The sequence below is a fragment of the Sinohyriopsis cumingii genome, chromosome 2 (assembly GCF_028554795.1).
Source record: "Sinohyriopsis cumingii isolate HCF-2022 chromosome 2, ASM2855479v2, whole genome shotgun sequence".
Taxonomy (NCBI): Eukaryota; Metazoa; Mollusca; class Bivalvia; order Unionida; family Unionidae; genus Sinohyriopsis; species Sinohyriopsis cumingii.
In genome coordinates this window covers 165,331,319-165,345,757 of record NC_142962.1, presented here as the reverse complement: position 1 = coordinate 165,345,757, position 14,439 = coordinate 165,331,319, and the positions used below count along the sequence as shown (strand labels likewise).

At 29.5% G+C, this 14,439-nt stretch overlaps 1 protein-coding gene across 1 annotated transcript in view; it reads right to left on the bottom strand.

The window, feature by feature from the left end:
* Window positions 1-14,439, bottom strand: part of LOC149806247 (dual 3',5'-cyclic-AMP and -GMP phosphodiesterase 11-like) — a 365,100-nt gene that overhangs the window by 26,389 nt on the left and 324,272 nt on the right. The window contains exons 16-17 of the mRNA XM_089935456.1: window positions 12,275-12,375; window positions 5,703-5,780 (exon numbers count right to left, since the gene is read on the bottom strand). Coding sequence (XP_089791582.1) covers window positions 5,703-5,780; window positions 12,275-12,375 — 179 coding nt within the window. The remainder of the gene's footprint in view (window positions 1-5,702; window positions 5,781-12,274; window positions 12,376-14,439) is intronic.

Below are 14,439 nucleotides of genomic sequence, written 5' to 3'. Positions count from 1 at the left end.
ACCAGTATAGTGTGTAATGGATTGATAAATACCAGTATAGTGTGTAACTGATTGACAAATACCAGCATAGTGTGTAATGGATTGACAAATACCAGCATAGTGTGTAATGGATTGACAAATACCAGCATAGTGTGTAACTGATTGACAAATACCAGTATAGTGTGTAACTGATTGACAAATACCAGCATAGTGTGTAATGGATTGACAAATACCAGTATAGTGTGTAACTGATTGTCAAATACCAGTATAGTGTGTAATGGATTGACAAATAGCAGTATAGTGTGTAATGGATTGATAAATACCAGTATAGTGTGTAACTGATTGACAAATACCAGTATAGTGTGTAATGAATTGACAAATACCAGCATAGTGTATAATGGATTGACAAATACCAGTATAGTGTGTAATGGATTGACAAATACCAGTATAGTGTGTAACTGATTGACAAATACCAGTATAGTGTGTAATGGATTGACAAATACCAGTATAGTGTGTAATGGATTGACAAATACCAGCATAGTGTGTAATGGATTGACAAATACCAGTATAGTGTGTAATGGATTGACAAATATCAGCATAGTGTGTAATGTATTGATAAATACCAGTATAGTGTGTAATGGATTGACAAATACCAGCATAGTGTGTAATGGATTGACAAATACCAGTATAGTGTGTAACTGACTTACAAATACTTGTAACTATAACAAGACTAATAAAAGTCAATAAATAAACAACACAACTACATTTTAATTATTATTTACAAATATTATAAGATAATACATTGTATTTGTTATTTTACTGATAATACATTGTATTTTTTATTTTACTGATAATACACTGTAATTATTATTTTACGGATAATACATTGTATTTTTTATTTTACTGATAATACCTTGTATTTATTATTTTACTGATAATACACTGTATTTGTTATTTTACTGATAATACATTGTATTTTTTATTTTACTGATAATACACTGTATTTGTTATTTTACTGATAATACCTTGTATTTATTATTTTACTGATAATACATTGTATTTTTTATTTTACTGATAATACATTGTATTTGTTATTTTACTGATAATACATTGTATTTATTATTTTACTGATAATAACTTTTATTTGTTATTTTACTGATAATACATTGTATATATTATTTACTGATAATACACTGTATTTATTATTTTACTGATAAAAACTTGTATTTGTTATTTTACTGATAATACATTGTATTTATTATTTCACTTATAATACACTGTATTTGTTATTTTACTGATAATACATTGTATTTATTATTTTACTGATAATAGATTGTATTTATTATTTTACTGATAATAACTTTTATTTGTTATTTTACTGATAATACATTGTATATATTATTTACTGATAATACACTGTATTTATTATTTTACTGATAAAAACTTGTATTTGTTATTTTACTGATAATACATTGTATTTATTATTTTACTAATAATACACTGTATTTGTTATTTTACTAATAATACACTGTATTTGTTATTTTACTAATAATACACTGTATTTATTATTTTACTTATAATACACTGTATTTGTTATTTTACTGATAATACATTGTATTTTTTATTTTACTGATAATACACTGTATTTGTTATTTTACTGATAATAACTTGTATTTGTTATTTTACTGATAATACCTTGTATTTGTTATTTTACTGATAATACACTGTATTTGTTATTTTACTAATAATACACTGTATTTATTATTTTACTGATAATACACTGTATTTGTTATTTTACTGATAATACACTGTATTTGTTATTTTACTAATAATACACTGTATTTTTTATTTTACTGATAATACCTTGTATTTTTTATTTTACTGATAATACACTGTATTTGTTATTTTACTGATAATAACTTGTATTTATTATTTTACTGATAATACATTGTATTTTTTATTTTACTGATAATACCTTGTATTTGTTATTTTACTGATAATACACTGTATTTGTTATTTTACTGATAATAACTTGTATTTGTTATTTTACTGATAATACCTTGTATTTGTTATTTTACTAATAATACACTGTATTTGTTATTTTACTAATAATACACTGTATTTATTATTTTACTGATAATACACTGTATTTGTTATTTTACTGATAATACACTGTATTTGTTATTTTACTAATAATACACTGTATTTTTTATTTTACTGATAATACCTTGTATTTGTTATTTTACTAATAATCCACTGTATTTGTTATTTTACTGATAATACACTGTATTTGTTATTTTACTGATAATAACTTGTATTTGTTATTTTACTGATAATACATTGTATTTATTATTTTACTGATAATAACTTGTATTTGTTATTTTACTGATAATACACTGTATTTGTTATTTTACTGATAATACCTTGTATTTGTTATTTTACTGATAATACATTGTATTTATTATTTTACTGATAATAACTTGTATTTGTTATTTTACTGATAATACATTGTATTTGTTATTTTACTGATAATACATTGTATTTATTATTTTACTGATAATACATTGTATTTTTTATTTTACTGATAATACATTGTATTTTTTATTTTACTGATAATACCTTGTATTTGTTATTTTACTGATAATACACTGTGTTTATTATTTTACTGATAATAACTTGTATTTATTATTTTACTGATAATACCTTGTATTTGTTATTTTACTGATAATAACTTGTATTTGTTATTTTACTGATAATAACGTGTATTTGTTATTTTACTGATAATACACTGTATTTGATGTTTTACTGATAATACATTGTATTTATTATTTTACTGATAATACATTGTATTTTTTATTTTACTGATAATACACTGTGTTTGTTATTTTACTGATAATACACTGTGTTTATTATTTTACTGATAATACCTTGTATTTGTTATTTTACTGATAATACACTGTGTTTATTATTTTACTGATAATAACTTGTATTTGTTATTTTACTGATAATACACTGTGTTTATTATTTTACTGATAATACACTGTATTTATTATTTTACTGATAATACACTGTGTTTATTATTTTACTGATAATACATTGTATTTGTTATTTTACTGATAATACACTGTGTTTATTATTTTACTGATAATACACTGTGTTTATTATTTTACTGATAATACATTGTATTTGTTATTTTACTGATAATACACTGTGTTTATTATTTTACTGATAATAACTTGTATTTGTTATTTTACTGATAATACACTGTGTTTATTATTTTACTGATAATACACTGTATTTATTATTTTACTGATAATACACTGTGTTTATTATTTTACTGATAATACATTGTATTTGTTATTTTACTGATAATACACTGTGTTTATTATTTTACTGATAATAACTTGTATTTGTTATTTTACTGATAATACACTGTGTTTATTATTTTACTGATAATACATTGTATTTATTATTTTACTGATAATGCATTGTATTTATTATTTTACTGATAATACATTGTGTTTATTATTTTACTGATAATGCATTGTATTTATTATTTTACTGATAATACACTGTGTTTATTATTTTACTGATAATAACTTGTATTTGTTATTTTACTGATAATACACTGTGTTTATTATTTTACTGATAATACATTGTATTTGTTATTTTACTGATAATACACTGTGTTTATTATTTTACTGATAATACATTGTATTTATTATTTTACTGATAATACATTGTATTTATTATTTTACTGATAATACATTGTATTTTTTATTTTACTGATAATACCTTGTATTTGTTATTTTACTGATAATACACTGTGTTTATTATTTTACTGATAATAACTTGTATTTATTATTTTACTGATAATACCTTGTATTTGTTATTTTACTGATAATAACTTGTATTTGTTATTTTACTGATAATACACTGTATTTGTTGTTTTACTGATAATACATTGTATTTATTATTTTACTGATAATACATTGTATTTGTTATTTTACTGATAATACATTGTATTTGTTATTTTACTGATAATACACTGTGTTTATTATTTTACTGATAATACCTTGTATTTATTATTTTACTGATAATACATTGTATTTGTTATTTTACTGATAATACACTGTGTTTATTATTTTACTGATAATAACTTGTATTTGTTATTTTACTGATAATACACTGTGTTTATTATTTTACTGATAATACATTGTATTTGTTATTTTACTGATAATACACTGTGTTTATTATTTTACTGATAATAACTTGTATTTGTTATTTTACTGATAATACACTGTGTTTATTATTTTACTGATAATACACTGTATTTATTATTTTACTGATAATACACTGTGTTTATTATTTTACTGATAATACATTGTATTTGTTATTTTACTGATAATACACTGTGTTTATTATTTTACTGATAATAACTTGTATTTGTTATTTTACTGATAATACACTGTGTTTATTATTTTACTGATAATACATTGTATTTGTTATTTTACTGATAATACCTTGTATTTATTATTTTACTGATAATACATTGTATTTGTTATTTTACTGATAATACACTGTGTTTATTATTTTACTGATAATACATTGTATTTGTTATTTTACTGATAATACACTGTGTTTATTATTTTACTGATAATAACTTGTATTTATTATTTTACTGATAATACACTGTGTTTATTATTTTACTGATAATACACTGTGTTTATTATTTTACTGATAATACATTGTATTTGTTATTTTACTGATAATACACTGTGTTTATTATTTTACTGATAATAACTTGTATTTGTTATTTTACTGATAATACACTGTGTTTATTATTTTACTGATAATACATTGTATTTGTTATTTTACTGATAATACCTTGTATTTATTATTTACTGATAATACATTGTATTTGTTATTTTACTGATAATACACTGTGTTTATTATTTTACTGATAATACATTGTATTTGTTATTTTACTGATAATACACTGTGTTTATTATTTTACTGATAATAACTTGTATTTATTATTTTACTGATAATACACTGTGTTTATTATTTTACTGATAAGACATTGTATTTGTTATTTTGTTTATGTAGTAGAGGGCTTCAAGAGAAATTAATTGTACTCAACTAATTGAGGCAATCTCTCTAAATAAAGACATTAATATTATAATTAATATTATAATTATTGTTATTATTATTATTATTATTATTATTATTATTATTGCATGGCAATTTGGAAATCTTGAAACCAACAGTTTACACTTTAATGCAAATTTAGCTGCACAGGATACAATAAGTAGTATTTAATTTTTTTCACATATATTTTGAAAATAAAATACCCTTATGATATTAAACTTTCTAATATCATGTCGGATGTTTTGTTTACAAACATGTACATATACCATTATGCGGGCTTCTGAATACTGAAAACCTGGAAAACACATAGTTAAAATAGTTCCATTCATTCATTATGAATTAATAACTTCCAGTTTTCTGCATTACATGATGAAATTAGAGTCAATCCAAATATTTCTTAAGAAGGCTTGGACCAAGTAAAAATTTTTGTAATTATTTTTAACTCATATAATATGCAGACCAAAAAAGTGTAATACCGTTTTTCACCACCAGACAAGCAGACTAATAAATACTATCAGTAAAATAAGAAATACAATCAAACAAATTTCTAGTTTGACAGAAAGAACCATTACCTTAGGAGATCTCTGTGCTCATCAGTTTCCCAGGATAGCTCATCTTGCTCAACGAGTTTGAAAAACTTGCTGCGATACCTGTGAATAAACTTAAGATTTTCAAGGCAACAGACATAAACAAAAAAATGGCTAGAATTTTCTTTTCCTTTTTTTTCATTCTGATAGTATTTTGTTATAAATATGAATCAGATTGGCAACTGTAACCAGAAGTAAAACTTGTGTGGCTCAGTGTACAAAACATGTATGTCCATGAAACTTTTAATGAAAGGAAAGAAAAGACTTGAAGCTTTACAAACACAAAATATTTGCCATTTCTGTGTCATAAACTAGGCTGACTGGAACAAAACCTGAACCACAATATAAAATTTCTGAAAAACATTTTCCTTTGTCTCAAAACATTAAAGGTATGGAAAATAAAAATGAGTACTTTATGGACAGATGAATGGATACATGAATGGCAAAAAAGACCTATGAAAATTGAATTATACTGTCAACCATGTCTTACACAAACAAAATTAATGATACAGTCAAACATGTCTTAACCAACCAAATTTAATGACAGTCAAACATGTCTTACACAACCAAATTTAATGATACATTCAAACATGTCTCAAACAACAAAATTTAATGATACAGTCAAACATGTCTTGCACAACCAAATTTAATGATAGTCAAACATGTCTTTCACAACCAAATTTAATGGTACAGTCAAACCTGTCATCCACAGCCAAACTGCATTATACAGTCAAACCTGTCATAAACAGCCAAATTGCATTATACAGCCAAACCAGCCATACACACCCAAACTGCATTATACAGTCAAACCTTTCATACACACACAAACTGCATTATAGTCACATCTGTCATTCATACCCAAACTGCATTATACAGCCATACCTGTCATACAAAGCCAGATTGGATTATACAGTCAAACCTGTCAGGCACAGGCAAACTGCATTATACAGTCAAACCTGTCATACACAGCCAAACTGCATTATACAGTCAAACCTGTCATACACAGCCAAACTGCATTGTACAGTCAAACCTGTCCGGCACAGCCAAACTACATTATACAGTCAAACCTGTCACACACAGCCAAACTGCATTATACAGTTAAAACTGTCATACACAGCCAAATTGGATTATACAGTCAAACCTGTCATACACAGCCAAATTGCATTATACAGCCAAACCAGTCATGCACAGCCAAATTGCATTAAGCAAACCTGTTGTGCACAGCCAAATTGGATTATACAGTCAAACCTGTCATACACAGCCAAACTGCACTATAGAGACAAACCTGTCACACACTGCCAAATTGGATTATACAGTCAAACCTGTCATACACAGCCAAACTGCATTATACAGTCAAACCTGTCATACAAAGCCAAATTGCATTGTACAATCAAACCTGTCATGCACAGCTAAACTGCATTATACAGTCAAACAAGTTTTACACAACCAAATTTAATGACAGGGTCAAACATGTCTTACACAACCAAATTTAATGATACAGTCAAACATGACTTACATAACCAAATTTAATGATACAGCTGATATTGGATTATACAGTCAAACCTGTCTTACACAGCCAAACTGCATTAAACAGTCAAACCTGTCATACACAGCCAAATTGGATTATACAGTCAAACCTGCCATACACAGCCAAACTGCATAATACAGTCAAACCTGTCATACACAGCCAGATTGGATTATACAGTCATATCTGTCATACACAGAAAAACTGCATAATACAGACAAACCTGTCATACACAGCCAAATTGGATTATACAGTCAAACCTGCCATACACAGCCAAACTGCATTAAACAGTCAAACCTGTCATACACACCCAAACTGCATAATACAGTCAAACCTGTCATACACAGCCAAATTGGATTATACAGTCAAACCTGCCATACACAGCCAAACTGCATTAAACAGTCAAACCTGTCATACACACCCAAACTGCATTATATAGTCAAACCTGTCATACACATTCAAATTGGATTGTACAGTTAAACGTGTCATACACAGCCAAATTGCATTATACAGCCAAACCTGTCATACACAGCCAAATTGCATTAAATAGTCAAACCTGTCATGCAGCCAAACTGCATTATATAGTCAAACCTGTCATGCACAGCCAAACTGGATTATACAGTCAAACCTATCATACACAGCCAAATTGCATTATACAGTCAAACCTGTCATACACAGCCAAATTGCATTATACAGTCAAACCTGTCATACACAGCCAAATTACATTATACAGTCAAACATCTCAAACACAACCAAACTGTGTAATACAGTCAAAACTGTCATACACAGCCAAATTGCATTATACAGTCAAAACTGTCATACACAGCCAAATTGCATTATACAGTCAAACCTGTCATACATAGCCTAATTGTATTATACAGTTAAACCTGTCATACACAGCCAAATTGCATTATACAGTTAAACCTGTCATACACAGCCAAATTGCATTATACAGTCAAACCTGTCATACACAGCCAAATTGCATTATACAGTCAAACCTGTCATACACAGCCAAATTGCATCGTACAGTCAAACCTGTCATACACAGCCAAATTGCATTATACAGTTAAACCTGTCATACACAGCCAAATTGCATTATACAGTCAAAACTGTCATACACAGCCAAATTGCATTATACAGTCAAACCTGTCATACACAGCCAAATTGCATTATACAGTTAAACCTGTCATACACAGCCAAATTGCATTATACAGTCAAACATCTCAAACACAACCAAACCGTGTAATACAGTCAAAACTTGTACACAGCCAAATTGCATTATACAGTCAAACCTGTCATACATAGCCTAATTGCATTATACAGTTAAACCTGTCATACACAGCCAAATTGCATTATACAGTTAAACCTGTCATGCACAGCCAAATTGCATTATACAGTCAAACCTGTCATACACAGCCAAATTGCATTATACAGTTAAATCTGTCATACATAGCCAAATTGCATTATACAGTTAAACCTGTCATACACTGCCAAATTGCATTATACAGTCAAAACTGTCATACACAGCCAAATTGCATTATACAGTTAAACCTGTCATACACAGCCAAATTGCATTATACAGCCAAACCTGTCATACACAGACAAATTGCATTATACAGTTAAACCTGTCATACACAGCCAAATTGCATTATACAGTCAAACATCTCAAACACAACCAAACTGTGTAATACAGTCAAAGCTGTCATACACAGCCAAATTGCATTATACAGTTAAACCTGTCATACACAGCCAAATTGCATTATACAGTTAAACCTGTCATACACAGCCAAATTGCATTATACAGTTAAACCTGTCATACACAGCCAAATTGCATTATACAGTCAAACCTGTCATACACAGCCAAATTGCATTATACAGTTAAACCTGTCATACACAGCCAAATTGCATTATACAGTTAAACCTGTCATACACAGCCAAATTGCATTATACAGTCAAACATCTCAAACACAACCAAACCGTGTAATACAGTCAAACCTGTCATACACAGCCTAATTGCATTATACAGTTAAACCTGTCATACATAGCCTAATTGCATTATACAGTTAAACCTGTCATACACAGCCAAATTGCATTATACAGTTAAACCTGTCATACACAATGGAGTTTCAACAATAAATTCTGTGCCCTGAATACTGTCACCAGCAGTAGTAGTAGTAGTAACAGTAGTAGTAGTCATACAGTTGTATTTATGTGGAAATAATTTGTCCTCTTCTAGTCAATATGATTTCAGCCTTCGATCCTAAAATAAATAAATGTCTTTCTTATCTCAGCTGAAACCTATTTATTCAGTTTGGTCAAGGAATCTGGTGTACGAAATGTATTGTGGGGAAAAAGTTTTCTTCTTTCAGTCCAGTGACCGTGATGAATGTCATTTTGATCTCTAAGTAATATGTCTCATTCTTGCCCCAAATGCAAGCTACTTACAAAGACTGGTAATGGCAGATGGTGGAAAAATTGAGGCATTGTTCAGAAATGAAATAACAAACAAGTAGATGGATGGATGGATGGACAGACAACATTATTATATAATACACTCCATCTCATGGCAGACAGATGGATGGACGACATCATATACAATACATTCCATCTCATGGCAGATAGATGGACACATAACACCATTATATAACACATTCCATCTCATGGCAGACAGATGGACAGATAACATCATTATATAATACATTCCATCTCCTGGCAGACAGATGGACAGATAACACCATTATATATTACATTCTGCCTCCTGGCAGACAGATGGACACATAACACCATTATATAACACATTCCATCTCATGGCAGACAGATGGACACATAACACCATTATACAACACATTCCATCTCATGGCAGACAGATGGACAGATAACACCATTATATATTACATTCCATCTCATGGCAGACAGATGGACAAATAACACCATTATATATTACATTCCATCTCATGGCAGACAGATGGACAGATAACACCATTATATATTACATTCCATCTTATGGCAAACAGACCGATGGACAAAATCATTATAATACATTCTGCCTCCTGGCAGACAGATGGACAGATAACATCATTATATAACACATTCCATCTCCTGGCGGACAGATGGACAGATAACAACGTTATATAACACATTCCATCTCCTGGCGGACAGATGGACAGATAACAACGTTATATAACACATTCCATCTCCTTGCAGGCCTATACAAATATTGAAGGCTTGGAGAATTCATGCTACATCCAACAGGATAACATGGATCAAACTTTTTTGAAAGGTATTTCTTGATCATGTTCCTATTTTGTAGTCATAATATTATTCTAAATACATGTAATCTGAATTATAATGTATGTATGTATGTATGTATGTATGTATGGAGGGAGGCAGGGAGGGAGGGATATATATATATATATATATATATATATATATATATATATATATATATATATATATATATATATATATATGTACTTGGTTTAGTTGCACATAAGCACAATACTATCTATACAGTATTGTTTAAAATTAAGTTTGTTATTTTTAATCTTTTAACAAAGAATTTTTTAACAAATGCTTAAAATACATAGTGAAGAAGTATTCAGGCAATAACGTTTGATGTGCATTTTCTAAGGAAATGATTCTATGTTAAATGACATACACAGTGTATTACACAAAGGCTATGCAATTAAATGACATACACATAGTGTATTATACAGAGGCTATGCAATTAAATGACATACACATAGTGTATTACACAGAGGCTATGCAATTAAATGACACACACATAGTGTATTACACAGAGGCTATGCAATGAAATGACATACACAGTGTATTACACAAAGGCTATGCAATTAAATGACATACACATAGTGTATTATACAGAGGCTATGCAATTAAATGACATACACATAGTGTATTATACAGAGGCTATGCAATTAAATGACATACACAGTGTATTACACAAAGGCTATGCATTTAAATGACATACACATAGTGCATTACACAGAGGCTATGCAATTAAATGACATACACATAGTGTATTACACAGAGGCTATGCAATTAAATGAAAAGACTACACCCTAGATCCTAATCATGTCATCTTAAGGTTACATTCTGATGTCTGTCTGTCCTTTCAAGAGTCTGACATGACTTCAAAGACCAAAATGCAAGAAGAACTAAATATAAAAAGTAAATATTATGACAAAAATAATTTTTAATCACAGATGAGTTGATTATATGCCATAGGCTTTGAATGGTTCAAAGTCTGTTCAAGTTAAAAAATAATTTTAATGTTACTGCTGTGTAGAGATGGAGTTTACTGTTTTATTTTAATGTGAATGCTGTGTTGACTTGGAGTTTATTGTGTTATTTTAATGTGACTGCTGTGCTGACTTGGAGTTTATTGTTATTTTAATATACTAGCTGTGTTGACTTGGAGTTTATTGTGCTAATAGCTTAACTGCCCATCCTATGATGGGAGTGATAAAAAAAGTTTCAGCATAAATATTGTAAAAACATAAAACTAATATATACAAAATTGAGATTAGTGAGTTTAAAAGAAAGTCAGAACAAAAGAATACAAAGAGAATATTTTTAAAAAATTGAAAAAAAAACGGGGTGTCACAGTGAGTTTTGACTTGGTGACCTCTTGGTTTGCAGCCTGGACACTCAGAAAACAAATGTGAATATTAATATATAATATTTTGATGTGGTAGCTGTGTTTATTGTATTATTTTAATGTACCTGCTGAGTTGATGTATTTGAATGTGCCTTCTGTATTGATTTAGAGTTTATTGTGTTGTTGTAATGTGCCTTCTTTGTTGACTTGGAGTTGATTGTATTATTTTAATGTGCCTTCTGTGTTGACTTGAAGTTTATTGTGCTGTTTTAATGTGCCTTCTGTACTTTCAGAGTGTATTGTGTGAATGTTAAAGTGCATTCTGTGTTGACTTGGAATTTATTGTGTTGCTGTAATGTTCTGCTGTTTTGGTTGGAATTTTTTGTGTTAAGACAATGTAAGTTGGATACCTACTTAAAGTACAGGGCCAGATCTGTAGCAAGAATGGCATGTTCTATCAACTGTATCACATATTCATATTCTTCCTGAGTCAAGCTGGATAAAATTTCATTCCCCTGAAAAACAAAGTGATATATTTCTGTAATACCAACTTGCAGCATTTATTTCTTTATTTACCTGTCCCAGTGGTTTTATTGGTAAGCCACAAATTGACATAACGACCTCAGTATAAGGTATAATTTGGTGTAACCATCACACTGTGTACACAGAGTATAATGTACAGTAGTGTAAGCATCACAGTGTGTACACAGAATATACTGTATAACAGTGTAAGTATCACACTATGTACAAAGAGTATAAGGTACAACAGTGTCAACATCACACTGTGTACACAGAGTATACTGTATAACAGTGTAAGCATCACACTGTGTACACAGAGTATAAGGGATAACAGTGTAAGCATCACACTATATACACATAGTATAAGGTATAACAGTGTAAGTATCACACTGTGTACATATACTATAAGGTATAACAGTGTAAGTATCACACTGTGTACATAGACTATAAGGTATAACAGTGTAAGTATCACACTGTGTACATAGACTATAAGGTATAACAGTGTAAGCATCACACTATACACACATAGTATAAGGTATAACAGTGTAAGCATCACACTGTGTACATAGAGTATAAGGCATAACAGTGTAAGCATCACACTATATACACATAGTATAAGGTATAACAGTGTAAGCATCACACTGTGTACACAGAGTATAAGGTATAACAGTGTAAGTATCACACTGTGTACATAGAGTATAAGGTATAACAGTGTAAGTATCACACTGTGTACATAGAGTATAAGGTATAACTTGGTGTAAACATCACACTATATACACATAGTATAAGGTATAACAGTGTAAGCATCACACTGTGTACACAGAGTATAAGGTATAACAGTGTAAGTATCACACTGTGTACACATAGTATAAGGTATAACAGTGTAAGCATCACACTGTGTACACAGAGTATAAGGTATAACAGTGTAAGTATCACACAGTGTACATAGAGTATAAGGTATGACTGTAAGTATCACACTGTGTACATAGAGTATAAGGTATAACTTGGTGTAAACATCACACTATATACACATAGTATAAGGTATAACAGTGTAAGCATCACACTGTGTACACAGAGTATAAGGTATAACTTGGTGTAAGCATAACACAGTGTACACAGAGTATAAGGTATAACAGTGTAAGTATCACACTGTGTACACATAGTATAAGGTATAACAGTGTAAGCATCACACTGTGTACACAGAGTATAAGGTATAACAGTGTAAGTATCACACAGTGTACATAGAGTATAAGGTATAACAGTGTAAGTATCACACTGTGTACATAGACTATAAGGTATAATAGTGTAAGTATCACACTGTGTACATAGACTATAAGGTATAACAGTGTAAGCATCACACTATACACACATAGTATAAGGTATAACAGTGTAAGCATCACACTGTGTACATAGAGTATAAGGCATAACAGTGTAAGCATCACACTATATACACATAGTATAAGGTATAACAGTGTAAGCATCACACTGTGTACACAGAGTATAAGGTATAACAGTGTAAGTATCACACTGTACACAGACTATAAGGTACAACAGTGTAAGTATCACACTGTGTACATAGAGTATAAGGTATAACTTGGTGTAAGCATCACATTACGTACACAGAGTATAAGGTATAACTTGGTGCAAACATCACACTGTGTACACAGAGTATAAGGTATAACTTAGTGCAAGCATCACCCTGTGTACACAGAATATAAGGTATAACTTGGTGTAAGCATAACACAGTGTACACAGAGTATAAGGTATGACAGTGTAATCACCACACTGTGTACACAGAGTATATGGGATAACAGTGTAAGCAGCACACAGTGTACACAGAGTATAAGGTATAACTTGGTGTAAGCATAACACAGTGTACACAGAATATAAGGTATAACTTGGTGTAAGCATCACACTGTGTACACAGAGTATAAGGTATAACAGTGTAACAATCACACTATGTACACATAGTATAAGGTTGCTGTTGTTGTTGTGGGGTTTAACGCCATTTTTCAGCACACGATAGGCTATACATGGTGGCCAGTATTAATGGTGGAGGA